At 39.6% G+C, this 21827-nt stretch overlaps 2 protein-coding genes across 3 annotated transcripts in view; one reads left to right on the forward strand and one right to left on the reverse strand.

The window, feature by feature from the left end:
* Positions 1-21827, forward strand: part of chst7 (carbohydrate (N-acetylglucosamine 6-O) sulfotransferase 7) — a 62979-nt gene that overhangs the window by 31171 nt on the left and 9981 nt on the right. The window lies entirely within an intron of this gene.
* tubgcp5 (tubulin gamma complex component 5) lies at positions 1241-21807 on the reverse strand. 2 transcript variants are annotated; one of them, XM_074636737.1, is made up of 23 exons: positions 21403-21807; positions 20625-20678; positions 19795-19903; positions 19615-19711; positions 19428-19504; positions 19202-19337; positions 18987-19104; positions 18045-18134; positions 17777-17870; positions 17430-17682; positions 16332-16534; positions 16128-16243; positions 15775-16046; positions 8066-8264; positions 7563-7751; positions 7304-7486; positions 6580-6664; positions 4215-4335; positions 3875-4029; positions 3460-3585; positions 2209-2297; positions 2025-2125; positions 1241-1860 (listed from the first exon to the last, which is right to left on the reverse strand). In XM_074636737.1, the coding sequence occupies exons 1-23, from the start codon at positions 21543-21545 to the stop codon at positions 1814-1816; spliced, it is 3057 nt and encodes a 1018-aa protein (XP_074492838.1). In that variant the 5' UTR covers positions 21546-21807; the 3' UTR covers positions 1241-1813. The 2 variants fall into 2 exon arrangements, with proteins under 2 accessions (XP_074492838.1, XP_074492837.1); XM_074636736.1 differs by having other exon boundaries at positions 19428-19507; positions 21403-21805.

Consider the following 21827-nt stretch of genomic DNA (forward strand, 5'->3'; position numbering starts at 1 on the left):
TTTTATTTTTGTTTATAGCTTATTTTGTATATTGTATATTGGTAGAATTTTTTTTTTATTATATATTATAAATATATTATATATTATTATATATATATATATGTATATAAATACATATATATATATATACATATATTGATAATGTGTATGGTAATGTGTAAAATAAACAGAAAATGATATTTGTTTTAATTTTCTTTATTTCTTTACATTAATTCCCGTATTTATTTACTCTTCTGTTTAATTTTCAGTTTTATTTATTTATGTATTTCTTTTTTTTATAAATTTTTAAATTGATTTAAAAAATATATATATACCCTCCCCCACCATACACAACACATGGATAAAAATTAACTACAACTATAATAATCATTTCCAAAATATAATACAAGTTTGTGTTTTTAAATATAGTATTTATAGTATTTTTATTTTTGTTTATAGCTTATTTTGTACATTGGTATAATTTCAATTTTTTTATTCTTATTTTATTCTAACGTTTTTATCTATTCTTTTGTTATTATACTGTTTGACTTGCACCAACAAAACCAAAGCAAATTCCTAGTGTATACCTCTTACACCTGGCAATAAACACGATTCTGATTCTGACTCTATAATAAATAAATTAATAGTGTGATGTTTAGAAGTGTCAGTTATTGTAGTATGGAGGGTCCTGGCAGGGCTTGAGAGGGTTTATTACTTATTCCCACCTAGCTGTTGTTATTTTCTTTTCAAAATATATAAAATATTATTTTTATTTCTAGAGGTATTATTTTTATTAGCATTTCTTACACAAACAATCACACACAAACACGCATGCCATATTTAACAGATTTCCCCCTTATCATTAATCAATTAATCAATTAATCAAATGTGACAGGAATTGACATTTATTTTAATTTGCTTCTTTATTTATCTTTGTATTAATTCCATTATTTATTAATTTACTCTTGTTTAATTTTCCCTTTCATTTATGTTATAAATTTAAAAAATATTCTTTTAATTTATTTTAAATGTATGTATTTATTTATTTATGTACAATCTTCCCGTTGCATTTTATCTAGTCATTTATTTATTTAGATAGAACTAATAAAAAAAAGAAAATGCCCTTTCAATAACTATATATTTTCAAAAATGATGGATGACAAACAGGTTTAAAGAACCATTTATACAGGAAATCATAGTAAATAAAAATAAAGCAAGAAAATAAAGTAGAAAACAAAAAAACAGGCACATGAAAGTAAATAAATAAGTTAAATTTCTTTAGTCTCGTAGCAACTCATATATACAACTGAAATATCTTGTGATATGATCATTTATAAACCAAGAGCTGAATTTCAGAGCATTAAAGAAATCAAACTAGTGAGACGATCTGCAGTTATTCTGCTTCACTGTGTCACCTCTTCATTAGTCGATTACTGTGTCAATACTAATATTAATACATTGTTATTATAAAGCAATGTTACATTATGTTCAATAACAACATGGCATATACCTACATCATTGTGCAATATTTATTGTGCTCCATATATTTATTTACACATTATTAACAACATAACGGCTCGTATAAAAACAGCTTTATACAATAAGTTTATGTTTGTTCACAAGTAGCTTGTTTGACGATGGTCCTAAACAGACAGATAATCATGTAGTCCAGGTCCGTCTCCAACAGTCAGAGCAGCAGGTAGTGACATCACACATTGCATATCATCATGACCAATGACATCATACGTTGCACATCATCATGAACAATGAGAGCAGTCAGAGAACAGACAGCGATGAGACTCAGTCCAGTCAGAACAGACACATGCATGTTTCCTCAGCACTGCTCGAAGCCGGCCATCAGAGAGAGAGCCAGAGACTCCACTGTCAGGAGGAAAAACAAAGATCTGATTACTTCTTCATAATTATTTCTGTACTTCTTCATAATTATTTCTGTGCATAAGATATATAAAGTAAAGAACTAGCAGATAATTAATCTAACGTGTAGTTTATAGGAGATCAGAGAGCTGGATCAGTGTTCTACTCACAATGAGGGAAGGAGCCGCGACACACCGCCTTGTTGAGTATCGTCACCAGGAACATGTGACAGTTTTTGAAATCGGACTCCATTTTATCGATGGACTCGATCCTGAGAGTGAAACAGAAAACAGGCCGGTCGATAAAGCTGCAGCAGCACAGGTTATAATCCAGTTTCTATGAACGCTAACTTACTTCCAGGCTCCAAATCCAGCCTGCCAGCGGTCGGAGAAGATGAGCACCAGATTGAGAACCTTCATTATCGCCTCCTTCACAAAACTGACCTGAGAAAAACACAACAGCAGAGGAAACACCGAGGGTTAGAAATACATGAAGGAAACACTGAGGGTTAGAAATACATGAAGGAAACACTGAGGGTTATAATGCATGAAGGAAACACTGAGGGTTATAATGCATGAAGGAAACACTGAGGGTTAGAAATGCATGAAGGAAACACTGAGGGTTAGAAATGCATGAAGGAAACACTGAGGGTTAGAAATACAAGAAGGAAACACTGAGGGTTAGAAATGCATGAAGGAAACACTGAGGGTTAGAAATACAAGAAGGAAACACTGAGTGGCCTCAGTCTGAACAGGGAATACAATAACAAGATAATATAATAAAACATTCACAGGTGATTGATGTGTATTCATTCTTTGATCCCTCACTGTAAACTCATTTCTTTGTCCCCCTGCCTTCTCAGTGAGGTTACAGTGCAGCTACAGCTGAGGAAAACCAGAGGTCTGTACTACGAAGCCAGTTCAACATACCCAGGGTATCTTCTCCTTATCTGGCTTCACTAACCCGAACAAACGAGATCAAAACTCAAAAGTCAGATATAGTCGTTTAGATATAATGACATTAATATATGTAATGGATGGATGTGTTACACCTCATTTTATCCATTAATTACGATAAGGCGTGTATGACTATTTCAACCTTCTCTCAGCTGCGTCCTCCGTCTCTGGCGGTGTGAAACAGACTCAAGAGCAAGTAAAAAAATAAATATAAAAACATAAATCAAAGCGGTAAACACCCCCAGCATCCAGCCAGCTGTCCTTCCTGCATCTGTCAGTTTAAACAGTGTTGTTTTTAGTCTGATTGTGACGGTAACTTCTTCATATTGTGTGTGATATTATCATACGATCTGCTCACCGAGCTCTGATTGGTCAGTAGGAGGTGCTTTTATACGAGTTGATCTCTGATCTGGAACATAACCTGCTCCGGAGCAGGTCAGCATCAGTTACCATGGTGATCTACCCCGATAAGATGTGAACCACCTTCGTAGGACGGAAAACCCTGAAGGGTTAACCCTGAAGTTACCTCGCTAACGCCAAATCCTGCTTCGTAGTCCAGACCTCTGGTAGACATGTAATGTAGTTAACAATACCTGCCCTCAACCAGACCTTCAGTTCAACCTCTTCCCTGTGAGTGAGTGCTGTTTACCTTCTCCCTCAGCAGGCAGCGGTCGTGAATGGTTGCCAGATATCTGTAGTGGATCTTGATCAGCTGGTCCAGGTCCTTAGCCTCCTGAACTTGGTGCTGAAACTCCAGTCCTGTACTGTGAAGGATCTGCCAAGAGACGATGCGGACAGAGATTTTCAACTTAAAGGACCAGACAAGTAGAGATGCATCGATCGATCGGCAGCCGATTGAGACCGGACGGTTTTCAGCTGACCGGCCACTGAGTCTCAGATTGCTGATTTTTTGCCAGTCACGTTTACACATGAAATTACACATAAATAACAACATGACTGATGATGCATTTAGCTGCTGTGGTGGTTCTGGTATTTTGTGCCCCATTAATGTTATCAGTTCCTCCTGCCTGCTGTTAACAGCTCTGTTTAATGACTCCTCTCACCCTGGTCATGATGTAGTTGTGAAGACTGTTGACAAAGTGCATCAGTTTGACTCTCAGCAGACACATTCGGTGAATCTGTTGATTTATCGGCTCTTTGACCTTCACTTCCTCCGCCAGAGACCCCTCCTCCAGCTTCTTAGTGACGTCTGTGAAATCTACAAGAAAACAAAACACATTAATGTAGAGGTGGAGAGAAGCTCCATATATCCTGAGGGTGTTCACACATGATCAAGTGGTTTTCATACATATCAACTAATGGAGCTACTATATATGATGGAGAATGTACTGTAGTGTTGTCATGGTGATTTTAAAGTGACACCCTGAAGGCCTCGACTCGTACCGCTGAACCGAAGCGTGTCCAAACTGTATTTGGCCCATTTGATCTGCAGCAGGAGGAGAAACACCTGATTGTAGATCTTCTGACACTCAGAGCTGATCACAATGTCAACGGGCCAGGGAACCTGTGGAGAGGAAGATACAGTAAGTCAACGGCAGTTTGAAAAAGGTGATAATAACGCATTGACGCAAATTAATTTTAACGCCACTAATTTCTTTAACGCATTAACACAACTTGCCATACCAGGAGGATAACAAGGAGGTTAAATAACATTACAAATTTATGGTAACTTTTGTTGAGGAAAAACTGTCATGGCCATGTTCAAAGGGGTCCCTTGACCTCTGACCTACAGATATGTGAGGGGTTTTGTCAGAAAAAATGTCAGAAAAATTTCCAAAAAAGTAAAAAAAAAAACTTTCAAAAAAGTCAAAAAAAGTTTTTAAAGTTAAAAAAAAAAGTCTGAAAAAAGTTAAAAAATTCTTTTCAAAAAAGTCGAAAAAGTCTGACAAATGTTCGAAAAAGTTGAATTTTTTTCAAAACAAAGTCTGAAAAAAGTTTAAAAAAAAGTCTGAAAAAAAGTTTAAAAAAAGTCTGAAAATGTTAAAAAAAAATGTCTGAAAAAAGTTGAAAAAATGTTCAAAAAAAAAGTCTGAAAAAAAGTTACATTTTTTTTTTCAATAAAGTAGAAAAAAGTCTGACAAATGTTCGAAAAAGTTGAAATTTTTTTCAAAAAAAGCCGGAAAAAAAGTTTAAAAAAAAAGTCTGCAAAATGTTAAAAAAAAGTCTGAAAAATGTTGAAAAAAGTCTGAAATTTTTTTTTAAAAAAAGTCTGACAAATGTTCGAAAAAGTAGAATTTTTTTCATAAAAAGCCTGAAAAAAAGTTTAAAAAAAAACTTTTAAAAAAGTAAAAAACAAAATTCTGAAAAATGTTCAAAAAAAAGTCTGAAAAAAGTTGAATAAAAATTCTGAAATTTTTTTCAAAAAAAGCCTGAAAAAAAGTAAAAAAAAGTTTAAAATTAAGTCTGAAAAATGTTCAAAATAGTCTGAAAAAAGTTGAAAAGATGTTCAAAAAAGTCTGAAAAAAAGTTAAAATTTTTTTTTTTCAAAAAAGTAGAAAAAAGTCTGACAAATGTTCGAAAAAGTTGAAATTTTTTTCAAAAAAAGCCAGAAAAGTTACAATTTTTTTTTTAAAAAAGTCTGAAAAATGTTAAAAAAAAAATTCTGAAAAAAGTTGAAAAAGTTGACATTTAAAAAAAAAAAAAAAGTCTGAAAAAAAGTAAAAAAAAAAAAGTCTGCAAAATGTTAAAAAAAAGTCTGAAAAAAAGTTACAAATTTTTTTTTTCAAAAAAGTAGAAAAAAGTCTGACCAATGTTCGAAAAAGTTGAAAAAATGTTCAAAATAAGCCAGAAAAAAAGTTAAAAAAAAAACTTTTAAAAAAAAGTCTGAAAAATGTTGAAAAAAGTCTGAAAAAAAGTTAAAAAAAATTAAAAAAAAAAGTCTGACAAATGTTCGAAAAAGTTGAAATTTTTTTCATAAAAAGCCTGAAAAAAACTTTTAAAAAAAACTTTTAAAAAAGTAAAAAACAAAAGTCTGAAAAATGTTCAAAAAAAAGTCTGAAAAAAGTTGAATAAAAATTCTGAAAAATTTTTCAAAAAAAAGTCTGAAAAAAAGTTAAAAAAAAAAAAAAAAAGTCTGATTTTTTTTTTTAAAAAAGTCTGAAAAATGTCAGGAAAAAAATGGTGAAAAAAATGTCATACGAGCTTGTCGTGAAGGATGTTAAATAACGCTCCAAAGGGGTCCCTTGACCTCTGACCTCCAGATGTGTGAATGTAAATGGGTTCTATGGGTACCCACGAGTCTCCCCTTTACAGACATGCCCACTTTATGATAATCACATGCAGTTTGGGGCAAGTCATAGTCAAGTCAGCACACTGACACACTGACAGCTGTTGTTGCCTGTTGGGCTGCAGTTTGACATGTTATGATTTGAGCAGATTTTTCAGACTTTTTTCAGACATATTTCGGACAATTTTTAAAACTTTTTTTCATACATTTGTCAAGACTTTTTTTCTGATATTTTTCAGACATTTGTTGGGACTTTTTTTCAGACTTCTTTTTGGAATTTTTTTCGGACATGATAAATCTTTATGCTAAATGCAGTACCTGTGAGGATTTCTGGACAATATCTGTCATTGTTTTGTGTTAATTGATTTACAATAATAAATATATACATACATTTGCATAAAGCAGCATATTTGAACAGATAAAAAATGTGTGATTAATTTAAACAACTCTGGACAATCATGCGATTAATAGCGATTAAATATTTGTATCGATCAACAGCCCTGGTATATTTACACTGCTTACCTTGTAACCCAGGGTCAGCACTTCCAGATTATTCACAGGATGTTTTTTCCTGGCGGGGTCCATGGTCTCCAAGAAGATTGACAACCTATAAAATATGAAGTGATGAGGTGAAAATGTTGTCACGAGAACCGATACTTCAGAACTAAGTCGATGCCAAATATCTGAAAATGTGACGGTACTCGTTTACCGTACTTGAGACTAACGGTGTCCCGTCATCTTGAGGACAATAGCAAATGTGCTTGTGACGCAGTAAACTCACTATCGACGCTTTCAGGGGACGGACCTTTACTTTTCCCTGATAATGCTACATTGTGAACAACAAAGCTGTGTTGATATCGGCAGGACGAGAGCTAGTTAACGTTAGCTGTTGGCAGACGGTAAGCAGCTCAGTCTAGCTCTCGTCCTGCCGATTGTACTGTAGTGTGTCAAAATCAATTTAATATTGATGTTTTGACATCAATATTAAATAGATAATAGAGAGAGAATTATGACTTGTTTAACTTCATAACAAAAACCCGTATGACAACGTGGATGTTGAAGTGCATTCATTTATTGTTTTACTTTAGTTTTTTACCGTGGTTTTGAATTGGTATCGAGAATCGTGGCATTTCACTGGTGTTGGTATTGACTAGTAAATTTCTGGAATCATGACATTCCTAATTTCAATAAGAAATAAGCCTCCTGATCATCATGACACACCTTCACTCATAGAAACATGTAGTACCTGCTGCTGTCCTCTGGGTGGCGCTGTCCCACCGCCTCCTGCAGCTGAGCGTTGAGGAACGACAGCTGCTGCCAGCTCTCCTTCTCCTGCACCTTGTCAAAGATAGCTGTGTAGAAGTCGTACATGGTGTCTCCGGCTTCCAGCAGGAAGTAGTTCCTCATAGCTTGGAGGTATCCCAGTAGCCTGAGGACACATCAAGGCACTCTAAAGGATCTATATGCTGTATGTAATCTCATATAACCCCAGGAGAGATGCTCACCTGTAGTCTTTCTTCAGAGTCCTCATGAGGTTGCCGCAGCATTCAATGTACCTCTTCTCGATGTGCGGGTAGAGACAGGAGCGCAGCGTGAGCTCGAACGTCTGGCAGGTGACGGCCTGAGAGGAGCGGTCCACGATGAAATCCCCTCCAGAGAAACGCTCGTGGAAGTCACTCTGCTCCAGGTACAGCCTGACGGGGGAACACACACCAGAGCTACTTAAAAACTCTCTGGATTTAACAACAGTCTGGGACAAAAATATATAAATACACACTATATATAATATATAATCCCTCTGACATCTTTGGACAGCACCATTTGAGAGATTATAAAACCATTATATAATTGAGCTTTCTTCCTGAAAGGATAACAGCTGAGGATTATCAAAGTGTTTTTCATATTCTAGCGTTTTAATGTGCTTCACTGTTTATTTCTGAGCAGAACTGAAGTCAGTCTGATAGTCTGAAGAGTTACCTGTGAGGTGAACGTAGCGGTAGCTGCTCACCTGGCAAAGTTGATGGCCAGCAGCGGGTCGTGGACGTCTTCTATCTCCAGGTGCTGAGTGATGATGGACTGCATCTTGATGAGGCTCCTCCTCGTGGCCTGCTGCTCGGTCACGGTGTCGGTGGGCGACTCCTCCTGGCTGCAGAGACGTGACTGAACCGACTCCAGAAACAAAGTGTATAAACTCTTCCTCTCTGCATCTGCAACACAAAAACATACAGCAACACTGTGACTACTCTGTTTAGTAAAAAACAATCTGAAACCTGAAGTAGTTGAGGGGAACACAGTAGGGACGGGCGATACCAGGTACTTTCTGTTCCAATTTTACCGATACTGATCATTTCTTAAATTGCGAGGTAAAGAGGCAGAGAGGCAGATAGTAGAGAGGTAGGTAGGTAGGTAAGTAGGTAGACAGGTAGAGAGGTAGACAGGTAGAGAGGTAGGTAGACAGGTGGTAACTTTATTGATCCAGAGGGAAAATTCAAATTTCCAGCATCACAGTTCAATAGTGCAAACATATTAGTAAAAAGGCACAAGTTAGTAGTACAAAGTATAAACTATAAAGTATAAAAAATATACCAGATTTAAAAATACCAGGAGATGAAGAAACTGTTAAAACTGAATATAGCTACGAGCTTCCGGTCGATAGGCAGATGGAGTAGACGCACTAGCCGGTGCTCCGGTAAACTTTTCATTGTCATACCATCCAGCCCTCTAACTTCCACGCCAAAACGAAACCTTTTTTTTATTTATCTAATTTTTCTCCTGACCGACACTTTTATTTTTCACAATGACTTCGAGAGGAGCCAAGGGGAGCAAAAAAGAAGATGCTAACGTTAGCTTAACACTGGAGGCTATCACCACGCTGCTCGAGCAACACCGTGATGCGCTAGCTACTGAGTTCAGAACATCATTCAGCCAGCTGGACTCCAAACTAGACCAAACACGGCTCACAGTGGAGGACCACGGCCAACGGGTCTCCTCCTTGGAACTAGCTGCAGAAGACCTCAGCCAAAGAGTCGTGGATCTGGAGAACGTGTGCACCACCCTGAGCGAGGATAATGCTAGGCTAAAGGCTAAGGTCACCGACCTGGAGAGCCGAAGCAGGCGCCAGAACATCCGGATCCTGGGTCTCCCGGAGTCCATTGAAAGCGGACGCCCCACTGAATTCTTCTCAAATTTGCTGCGCGAGGTGTTCGGTACCGAGACACTGCCATCCCTCCCAGAACTGGACCGGGCCCACCGCTCCCTAGCTGCTAAACCGGCCCCCGGACAGCGACCGCGCCCGGTTATTCTCCGCCTGCACCGGTATCAGACGAAGGATCTGCTCATCAGAGAGGCACGGCGGAGAGGTACACTGGAGTTCCGTGGCCAGCCCATCCGTGTTCTGGAGGACTACTGCCCTGAAGTTGTGAACCAGCGGGGGGAATACAGGGACGTGATGGCAGAACTTTATCAACTGGGACAGAAGCCTGCTCTGCTCTACCCAGCCCGGCTCCGGCTGACGCTGTCCAGCGGAGCCAGAAAGTGGATCAGCTCAGTGGACGAGGCACAGAAGTACATCAGCAGCCTCCGCAGGTCACCGGAACATTCATAAAGGGACTCTTTAGTAACTATGGACCCACTGGATGAGAGGTAGCACTGTCTATAGCCCTACCAGTTTACACGTAGTGCTGCATGTTAACTGTCACGTGGGTTTGTTTACATCGGTTCATTTATCCAGACTATACACGTGTTTCTGCGCTGCTCTCTTGTAAAGCTACATATACAGACAGTTGCAAACATTTACAAGCAAACATGACTTTATTGAGCCTGGTTCTATACTGGCTCTCTGGAGCTGTTATCATATGACAGCTTTGCCCTCTCTGAGTGTGATGCCTTTAAATGAGAATCTGCGCTGGATTTTAAAGGGCCAGTTGAACAGTTAGTTCACATTTCAAACTGGAATTATCATTTTAAAGACTGGTTATTCTACGTTTGTTAGTACTTCAGTGGGTCTTGTCCTGTACCGTTAATTCAACTATTTAGCTATCTGGTATGGCACAAGTGAATCCATGTTTTCTCCCTTTTATTTCCGTCTACTTTGAAATCACAATTCCGTATGACTGTCTGATTCCTGCTTCTATGGTTTTGGTGAAATTTTGTTTTTAAATTTGATTTCTGATTTCTGAAACTCGTGCTAGAGCTTCCCAGCTTCCACAGTTCATAAAGTTGATTGTTTAAGCCAAAATATTGTTTAAGAGGTGCTTGTAATCTACTTTTGTATGTATACCGGAGCAGCAGTTAATTTAGTTTAAGACAGGAAGAGTTGTTGTTGTGCAATGTTTGTTCTGAAGAGCTTGCTGCTTTCTTTTTTAGCAGTTTTCTTGGTTGGGGAGGGGGGTGGGGGGAAGGGATATGTCACTGCCAGTAACACCTTAGTAACTTACACAAACCTATTACTGTACACTAGTCACTCCTGGTCTCCACTGACCTGCTACAGCTGTATCTTAAAGCAACCACTTGAATACTGTGCTCACGTCCTAACCTTTTTAGTCAAGCTGCATGGATAGGCACTTAATACTACAGAGCTGGAATGTCAAGGGTTTGAACCACCCCATTAAAAGAAAGAAGGTTTTCTCACACCTCAAACAACTTAAAACAGAAATAGCCTTCCTGCAAGAAACCCATATTCGCAGTTCAGACAGTGGTCGCCTTCTGTCAGGCTGGATGGGGCAGAAATTTCACTCCGCTTTCCAAGCCAAAGCCAGAGGGGTTTCAATCCTTATCAGTCAAAGTATTTCCTTTGAACCACACAATGTGATTGCTGACAAGTTCGGTCGATATGTTATTGTATCTGGGAAATTATATGACACACTGGTAGTGCTTGTGAACGTGTACGCCCCTAACTCAGATGATGTAGGTTTTTTCGAACATTTATTTTCTCTGCTGCCAGACCTCAACACATACTCTCTCATACTTGGTGGTGATTTCAATTGTTGGCTAGACCCAGTTTTAGACCGATCTTCCACTAACCCCAGCACAATAAGTAAATCAGCCTCTTTCATTCAAGCCTTTCTCTCTGACTACGGTGTCTGTGATGTGTGGCGCTCTCTACATCCAAACGATAGGGAATACTCGTTCTTCTCGCACGTCCATCATACATACTCCAGGATTGATTATTTTTTTATCGACAACCAACTAGTCCCGCTGGTTCAGTCCTGCGCCTATCAGAGTATTGTCATTTCAGACCACGCTCCTATTGGTTTGACCATGTCCCTCCCTGGCCTCCCACAGAGGAGCAGGCACTGGCGGTTTAACTCAACCCTACTGTCTGACGATAATTTTGTGAAACATATGGAGAAAGAGATAGCCTTTTTTCTTACTACTAATATATCCCCTGAAACCTCTAGCCTAATTGTATGGGATGCTCTTAAAGCTTATCTTAGGGGGCAGATCATAGCATACACCGCTCAAGTGAAGAGAAAATCCTATAAAGAGCGCTTGGATCTGGCCCACCAAATTGGAGAGATTGACAAACAATATGCTCAGACTCAAAGTCCAGACCTTTATAAAAAACGATTAGAACTCAAAACCAAATTTGACCTGCTTACAACTCACTCAACTGAACACTTGCTTTTAAAAAACAAGGCCAGGTTTTACATATATGGAGACAAATCTGACAAAATGCTAGCCAACCAACTCAAAGGCTTTAAAGCAAAACAAAATATCTCTAAAATCCGAATGTCAAATGGTCACATAACTTCAGATCATTCACAAATTAATGAGACATTCAGGGATTTTTATTCCCAGCTTTACACCTCAGAGTCTCAGGCCGATTGTAATGTAATTCTTGACTTCCTGCACAGTCTAAATATTCCCCAACTTTCTTTGGACTTCAGGAAGAGACTGGAAGAGCCCATATCTCAGGCAGAAATAGCTTTAGCAATTTCCTCAATGCAGTCAGGTAAGAGTCCGGGTCCCGATGGTTTCCCAGCAGAATTTTTTAAAAAGTTCTCCTCGCTACTTTCCCCACAGTTATGTTCAGTCCTATCTGAATCCTGTAGGCAAGGTTCCCTTCCTCAATCATTTACCGAGGCTTGTATCACTCTCATTTCTAAAAAAGGTAAAGACCCAACCGAATGTGCCTCCTACAGGCCTATCTCCCTCTTAAACACAGATGCAAAGATTTTGGCTAAGGTCCTAGCCCGTAGACTGGAGAATGGCATTCCTACAATTATATCCGAAGACCAAACTGGCTTTGTCAGGGGCAGACAATCGTACTTTAACATACGACGACTATTCAATATCATCTACTCTGCCTCTGAGAAAGTCCCTGAGTGTGTTGTGTCTCTCGATGCGGAGAAAGCATTTGACCGCGTTGAATGGAACTACTTATTTGCTGTTCTGGACAAATTTGGTTTCGGCCCGAAATTTACCTCTTGGATTAAGCTACTATATTTGCATCCCTCAGCCTCAATTCGTACTAACTCCCAGCAGTCTAAACCATTCAACTTACATCGTGGAACCCGTCAAGGGTGCCCTCTGAGCCCCATACTTTTTGATTTGGCCATCGAACCGCTTGCCACAGCCTTCCGCAGTTGCAGGGACATATCTGGTATTTGGAGGGGCAGCACAGAGCATAGGGTCTCACTTTATGCTGATGACCTCTTGCTCTTTGTCTCAAACCCGGGTACCTCACTACCCCCCGCTCTGTCGTTGCTCAATCAGTTTGGTCAATTTTCGGGATACAAATTAAATCTCAACAAAAGCGAGCTCTTTCCCATCAATGATGAAGCACGAGCCTTAGACCTCACCAACCTGCCTTTCAAAATTGAAAAAAATAAGTTTTCCTATTTGGGCATCTCAATTACGAAAAAGTACAAAGATTTGTTTAAGGAGAATTTTATTGCTCTGTTAAACCAGATTAAACAAACACTGAAACAGTGGTCACCTCTGTCCATGTCTCTCGTGGGGCGTATCAATTCCATCAAAATGACCATCCTACCCAAATTTCTCTACCTCTTTCAGGCCCTACCACTTTTTATCCCCAGATCTTTTTTCAATCAACTTGATTCAATTATTTCCGCCTATATATGGCAGGGTAAGCGTCCCCGTCTTAACAAGGTTCATCTCCAAAAAACCAAGGCTACTGGTGGTCTGGCACTTCCAAATTTCTGTTTCTATTATTGGGCTGCTAACTTGCGATGTCTTGCGTTTTGGTCTTACTTTTACAATTAGCCCGACTGTCCTTACTGGGTAGCGATGGAACTCCACTCGAACGATAACCTGTCTGTTCTCGCATTGCTTGGATCCTCGCTTCCGCTCCCCTCAATGAAATCTATCGGGAACCCAGTAGTTAAACATTCTTTGAGAATATGGGCTCAATTCAGGAAATACTTTGACTTGGACAGCTTCTCTACTCTAAGCCCCATTGCGTCAAATCATCTTTTCAAACCATCTATTCAGGACCCTGTTTTCCAAGAATGGCACAGGAAAGGTATTGTGCGTTTCAAAGATTTATTTGTAGATAATACTTTGGCATCATTCGAGCAGCTAAGCAAAAAATTCAGTCTTCCTAAGTCCAACTTTTTTAGATATCTACAAGCAAGGCGCTTTGTGCTCTCTCAGTTGTCCGGCTCCTCTGCATCGACAGACACGACAATTGTCAATACGATCCTTTCTTTAAATCCATCACACAAAAGACTTATCTCCACTCTCTATGGCATGATATCAGACTTGAAGCGTGCCCCCATGGACAAGCTCCGAGCAGCATGGGAGGAGGACTTAGGCCTCTCTCTATCACCGGATACGTGGAATTCCATACTGAAGCAGGTTAATTCATCCTCTCTATGTGCTCGTCACTGCTTACTTCAGTTTAAAGTGGTGCATAGGGCTCATATCTCAAAAGCCAAACTGTCTCGCATGTATCCTGAGATTAGTCCCAACTGTGACAAGTGCAAAAGCAGTGAAGCCTCCCTTATTCACATGTACTGGTCATGCCCTAGTCTTACAAACTATTGGACGGAGATCTTTCAAACTTTATCTCAGGTGTTAAACGTCAAATTAGAACCAAACCCTCTGGTTGCTCTGTTCGGGGTCACCGGAAGTGAGACGCAATTAACTGCAGAAAAACGACGTACCTTATCCTTTGTTTCCCTTCTGGCTCGGCGAGCAATCCTGCTCAGGTGGAAGGGCGCTGCCCTTCCCACTCACACACAATGGTTGGCGGACATCATGTCTTGCTTAAAGCTTGAGAAAATCAGATACTCGCTTCAATATTCACATGGGAAATTCCTGAAAGCATGGGGCCCTTTTTTAGATACATTCCAGACACTGTAAATACTTGATTACCAAGTGCAGCTTGATTACATCACACGGTATTCAATCATTCATCGCAGGTCATTGGCGTGACAGTTAGCTTCCCATATGGCGTGCTGGCAGTGACTGGGGAGGGATTGTTTTGTTGTTTGTATAAATCTTTTGTTTTGACTTGTTTATTTGTTGGCATTGGTGCCAGCTGCTAATAATGTATATTAATACCTGTCATTCTTTTTTGGTTACCGAATAGCGCTGTACCTTTGCTATATACTGCAAAAAACCCCAATAAAAAGATCTTGATTTAAAAAAACTGAATATAGTGCCGGGTAACAACTGAGATACGGGACTATTAAACATGTGAATATAGTGCAAGAAGTGATATAATGCTGGATAATAAAAAATGAAATATAGGAGATATACAGTAGAGAGCAGGAGATTAAGAGATGTCTAATATGGAATATAATACAGGATAAGAACTGAGGTTGAGAGTTTTTTAAAAATAGACTAAAGTGCAGAATAGAGCTGTACATTGTTTGTAGAATACAGTAAAACCAGTCTAATGAGGTGCAGAGTAGAGCTGTTGGTGGTGTGCAGAATTAAAAAGTCTATTAAAGTGCATAATGTGCATTATCTGTCCTGCAGACCGTCCTCCTCCCCAGAGAGGTGTTGTACAGTTTGATGGATTTCCTGAGTCTGTCTGTGGAGCACTTTGGGACTTTGGGAGCTGTGAATGTGATTTTTCTGGTAATATTTAGAAGAAGAAAAAACATTTTTATATTACTTTATTTTACATTTTATTCATGTTTATGTTTTAGCCCTACATTTTTATACACTATTTTATGTCTTAGATTCTCATTTTGCTTTCATTTGCGTGATTTTCCTTCTTCTTTTTTTATAGCTTGCATGTTTAATGAGCGTTGTTGGAGGGAGTCTGAGATCCAACATCTTTATTGCCAACGACGGCTTCACTCTAATTGTTGTGCACAAGTTTAAAAAGAACTTGAAACTCATGTAACGACCAAATTTAAAATGAGATTGTGATGAATGATGGATGAACGGGCATGTTCTTGTTTTTGTGTTTTGTGTTTGAGTTGTTTTTTTATGTTTAAAGAAGTTACTCGTGTTTCTTAGTCATTTTTTCTGCAGGGGAAAAAGTAGCACCACACGACGCTACCTTTCCTTTCTGCCATTCTCCCATTATCCGACATTCAGCTCGCTCTCTGCAGACCTACATGTCTGATGTGGAAGTGTGCAACTGCGTGCAAGGTTCGTCCTCGGGCAGCTTGGCGGAGGTCTGCGCTCTCAGAGTGCCATTCTAGTTTAATTTTATTGTCGATATTTTTTAAAAGGAATCGATACCAAATGAGTACTTGTGAGTATCGATCTGCCCATCCCAAACAGAACACTGACCTCTGGAGGATCTGTCTGACTGCTCCGTCTCCTTGCAGTCCAGGTTTTTGAGCAGCTGCATGGACTTCCCGGCCATGATGATCTGCTTGAGGACGGGTTTGAGGAAGGACACCATGGTGAGCTGCCTGTTGCTGGAGCTCTGGTCCCCTCCGGAGCTGCCGCTGGCGGCGTCGTTGCTCAGCTTCTCCTCGTTGTCCACCGTCTCAGACACGCTGTACAGCGTGTAGGTGGCGTACCAGAAGTCCCGGTGGTTCACTGGGACGTCTTTGTTCCTGAGCGGAATAGAAGGAAACTTACTATAGTGTAGCCACCAACACATCTTCTATCCTCGTTCACTAACCTCAGCTACATACCTCTGGATGATGAACTCCTTAGCCGGGTCAAACAGGTGGCCGTGAACAATCCATTCATCCACGATCTCCAGATACGGTCTGACTGTCTCCGTCCACAGAGAGAACAACAAGGCCACCTAGAAGGGAAGAGGACACACACAGGGACGATCAGACATACAGACGGTTTCCTTCACAGAGCTTTAATACTCAGGAAGACAAACTGACCGCCTGCTCTGACGCCTCCCCGACGCTGTCGTACTCTATGATGGCCTTGTACAGGGTGTTGAGCAGGTGAGAGGCCCGGACCACGTTGGGGGTGTCGGGGGGGACCTCAGCGACCCCGGTGCAGAAGACTTTGTGGAGCACTTTGATCTGGGCCAAGTGAGGGGTGAGTCGCTCCAGGACTGCAGACAGGGTCACCGTCTCATCTGCAAGAGAGGAAGATGCATCAGACACCGGCTGACTGAAGACTTACATTAAATACTGGTAACCAGGGGTGGGGACAGATGTTTGATACAGCCATTGATACTGTACAGAGAGCAGCAGGTGGTCATTCTTTAATATCTATTTTATTAAAACAATTTGATTGATTGATTCTGAATTACTGTACTATTCATTAAAGAGCCATAAACACACAGTGGCAGCTATCTGACGTTAAAACAGGCATTTCTTCCTTATCAGTTTCCTGCAAAACTATCCACTGCGTTATTAAAATCCATGGCTCTATAGCTAATTATGCCTTCTTTCCCAGTGTGGGATAATAAAGTTGATCTGAATCTGAACTGAACGATGGAACTCGCCGAAATGTTTCCTCCCCTATAAAATCTCATGAACTCACACAGACCTGCAGGTCCGTCCTCTCTCTCCCTTCGTGCTTCAGCCTTCATCCAGAGCGAGTACTCTACTTGGTGCCGACATGTTTACTTTACCGCGGATATTCTGTATCATAGCAACCAGACGCAACCAGAGCGTCTCAGCTGCACTCAAAGTGCTCTCAAGCGCCCCAGGCTGAGCGTTTTCAGCTGGGGAAAAAGACACTTTGGTGGACACGGTCCCTGAGGCTCACCCTTTGGCAAGAAGTTACGTTTTCCTTTGACACTAAGATGAACTAAGTTGACCTTGCCGGCATTTCACTGGCGTGTTGTGTAACTCAAAAGGCTGAGAGTCTAGTACAGGATACACCATGTTACAAACCTGTATTGTTGAATTGTGATACGAGCGTTATCTTACGCCGCTGTTACACGGTGATGTGATGAGGTAAATCATCCTATCCAGAGTTACCCAACTGTTTCAAAGCCCCCTCTAAACATACTTGTACTTTACCATTACATATGATCTCCCTCTCAATTGTGGTCAGCTCCTCTTTGAAGCTGGTGAAGTACTTGTTGAGTGCCCACACAAAGGCCTGGTAGGTCCTGAAGGGAGGCTCGGAGCCCTTCTTGGAGCTGTAGGAGGAACCGGATCCCGGCGGGCACGGCTCCGAGCTGTGGCCCGTCACCTCGTCTATGAACCTCTGCAGCCTGAACACCGCCTGGCCGTATACGGCGATGTGCTCCAGAACCGAGCGCAGACAGTTCTGCAGCGACAGAGAGAGAGAAAACACACAGTGTTTCCTACAGTACGACCGGCTAAAGACACTTTTATTAAAATATAAAGAGATTTAAACTCACGCTGGTCAAATGAGTCACCACCACGTTGTTCCTCACTGACACTTTTCCGTCGTGGTGTTGGAATATAAAGTGTTTCTTCACCCCGGAGAGAAGCCTGCAACACAACACACAGCTCAGCTTTCTGACAACACAACATCGAGGTGTTGACACGAGAATAATGTTCTCTAAAAACCAACAAATGTTTGGGATCTACAGGATAATAAAAGGCATTACATGTGAGAAATATATTTCTTTGTAAGTTTGTACAATGATCACAGTCACGTCTCACCACAGCGTCTCCCGGATGACTTGTGTCTCTGTGACAAAGGCCTTCTCTTCTGGCAGATACAACGGATCCGTGTTATACAAGTGTTGATCCCTGAGAAGAGACACGCTGAGGGTTAACTTCTCTAATCACTTCTACTCACAAATGTCACCAACCAGTCTATTTTCAAGTGATCAACTGATAAACAGGCACATTATGAGTCAGTATTAGACATTATTATTGACTGGTATTAAATCATTTTTGGTCCAATACTATTTAAACTGAGTTATTAGTTATTTTAGGAGAGTTTAATCTGACACAGCTGCCAAATTAGCAAAAAATAAAACACTATTGAAAGAACGCTAACATGCTATCTTTTAGACCACTTAATTATCTGAAGATCTCAAACCTGAAAATGTGTTTGCATTTCTGCTACAACTAATACAAAAATGCGTATTTTCTTTCCCAGGAAGCCAATCACTACCACGTCTTTTGGGCCTGTACAAAACGTAAATACTTTTTGACGCAAGATTTCTGAGAATATTCAAGTATTTTTCTCATAAATTTACCAATTTAATCTCAAAGAATATTTGAGTTTTGTTTCTCAGAAATTTGTGCATTTTTTTCTCGTAAAGTTATGACATTATAATCTCAGAGAACATTCAAGTTTTTTTTCTCGTAAATTTATCACTTTATTCTCAGAAAATATTTGAGTTTTTCTTGTAAATGTATGACTTTATAATCTCAGAGAATATTCAAGTTTTTTTGTCATAAATTTGTGAGTTTCTTTCCGTAAATTTACCACTTTAATTTCAGAAAATATCAGAGTTTATTCTCATGTATTCCAAGTTTTTTCTCTGAATATTACCCCCCTCCCTCGGCTCTGTAATTTATAATTTTTTTTACCTAGCATGGCCCTGATACGCCGTCATAATATTCTAAAGTCCTGTAGAAGAGTTAACTTACCATACATTGAGCAGGTTGGAGTGTAAATGTAGGCTGTGAGGAAAACGAGGAGCATGAGCGACCCAGTACGGAGTCACTACGTGCTGCTCCAGCCAGACCCGGGCGTCAGGCTCACCCACTGGGTGAAGATACAAACTGGAATTATTCTCATATTCAAAACCAGCTTCAACGTGGAGACACACAGATGTTCGTGTGTGTGAAGATGCTGTCTGCACCTTTCCATGTGACTGGAACTGTCTTGTTGTTGTTGTCCTGGTCGTCCTGCGGCGTTCTGTCCGCCTGGATCCCAGAGTCCTCCCTGCTGATTGGTTGCTGGCTGTCATCGTCCTCGCTCTCCTCCTCAGACCACTCCTAGAAACCAGTCGGGACTGATTTAGAAAGAGATCCAACTACACTGAGGTCATTCATGTCCATAAAAGGTGGTGGTTCTGATTTACTCACGGGGGTGTCTGGGTACGGTCCGATGTCTATGTCCTCACCCTCCATCAGATATTTAGGCCAGTCAAAGTCGTCCACTTCTTCTGCAGACACAACATGAAGCCATAATGATCAACATGGACATGGAAGCGTCCTTAAAAGAATTAAAAAAGCTTCACAATAAGTAAAACAAAGCCTCTGTGAGACTCACCAGCCTCCTTTATTCTGGGTCTCTCAGTAAAGTTTGTGTTGGAGGGGGACCCCGATAAGAAGAGCAGCAGCGACAGGACGCTGTAGTGAGCATCATTCTGTAAAAAACAGAAAAACACAAAATGAATATGTGACTCTTTGACTCCATTAATGAGTTAATTATCTGTCTGCTGCGTCCTACCTTTGTTCCATCTGTGTTGGGTAAAGGTGAGTTCAGGAACTCTTCAGTCAGCCTCTTCCAGCTTTCTGCTTTACTCTCGTCTGAGTGGACCATCAGCTTCTCATAGATTCTGGAAACACAGTAGATTATGGTGTGATTTATGCGGGGATCTGAACCAAACAAAGATGTTTTCTTAAACCTGTAGAATATGATGTGAAGGCCAGGACATCTCTGCAGCACCACAATATTAAATTTAAAATGCTATTTTGACACACAAATAACCTTAAACAAATATTGCTATTTCCTCTTCATCCTGCGATTTAAAAATTGCAGTAGACCATATTGCGATTTCGATAAAAATTGTGATGAATTCTGCAGCCCTATACAATATATACAGTATGTATTGTGCATTGTCCCTGCTATATAAACAAAACAAATGGGTACACTTGTATAATCTAATACAACAGCTCTGCCACTTTTTGTTGACACTGTCAGGAAGGTAATAATTCTACTTAATGTGTATTATTGAGGTCGTAGTGGGAGGTGGACGGTGTTGTTCTGGAGTACATTATATTGAAATGTGTTTCTAATATTCTGCCCCTCTCATGTATGTAAATAGAGTGGCCAAAATATTAGAAACACCTGTCAATAGAATGCAGTCCAGTTCAACACCACTAAAACTACAACCTCAATAATAAACATCTCTGACAATGTCAATCAAAACTGAACCTTATTATCTTTGTAAAGTCAGAATTTGTTATATATCTATCTATATTTATAGATAAGATATATATATATAATTATAGACAGTGCAAGAGAGAGAAGAGCAACAACCAGCACCACAGACTCACCCTGTTATACTGCGTTGGACTTTATGACTGTCCACGTCCAAGAACCGATGAAACCTGTAAACAGAGGACACTGTTACTATGTTTTTTTTATGTATTTATTTGCACATATATAAAACTGCACAAAATCCAGTCAATGAAAAAAAAAAAAAAAATGTTTCAGGAGAGGTCAAGAAGCCACAGGTTTATACAAAGGACAAATAACATAGATGAAATAAAATAAAACTTAAAAAATGAAAAAAAACTAAACTTAGAAAATAATTGATATAAATAAATAAAATAAAACTTAAAAAATAAAGAAAACCTGAAAAACTAGACTTAAAAGAAATAACATAATAAAACTTCAACTTAAAAAACTTGGGAAAAACTAATCATAAAAGAATAAAATGAAAAATAAACTTAAAAAAATAAAACTTTACAAAAAACTTGAAAAATAAAACTTAAAAAAAGAAAGAAAAAAGAATTGATACAAATAAATAGAATAAAACTTAAACTTAAAAGATGTGAACTAAACTTAAAAGAAATTAAATAAAAAATAAAATAAAACTTAAAAAAAAAGCTTGAAAAATAAAACCTGAAATTTTTTTTTAAAAATAAATGTATAGATTAAATAAAAAATTAAATAAAACTTAAAAACAAAAACAATTAATATAAATAAATAGGGACCTCTAATTTCTCATTAAATCTCCTGTAATGCATTGCACCACTCTAGCACATTAGCAGGCTAGCATCACATTAGCATGTTAGCATCACATTAGCATGCTGTCAGTGTCTAACCCACTTGAAGTTGGACGAGGCGAACTTGAGAGCCAGCTGCAGGTTCTGGTTCTGGTCGTCCTCGTCCTCCTCCATCCCGCTGATACATCTGATCAGCCTCCTGGTTTCTCTCTCGGTCTCCTTCTCGAAGAGGCTCCAGTGAGTCATGATGCTGCTTCAGTTAGCTTCAGTTGAACTACATTTAGAGCTAATGTAAGCTGCCTGTCACCGTCTGGATGCAAGCCCTGTTGAGTCTGAAAGCTAAAGAGTCGCCACGAACCAGAACATGTCAGATAATGACATTTATCTGCGAAGGAACGACAGTTTTAGAGGATGTATGGCGCTGCGTCTGCCTTCAACAAGGTAGTACCTAGAAGGGAGCCCACATATTGCATATCTCGCGAGACTTGATGCCCGACCGCCTATTCAAGAGACAATGCGATGCTTAAT

The sequence above is a fragment of the Sebastes fasciatus genome, chromosome 5 (assembly GCF_043250625.1).
Source record: "Sebastes fasciatus isolate fSebFas1 chromosome 5, fSebFas1.pri, whole genome shotgun sequence".
NCBI classification, from domain to species: Eukaryota; Metazoa; Chordata; class Actinopteri; order Perciformes; family Sebastidae; genus Sebastes; species Sebastes fasciatus.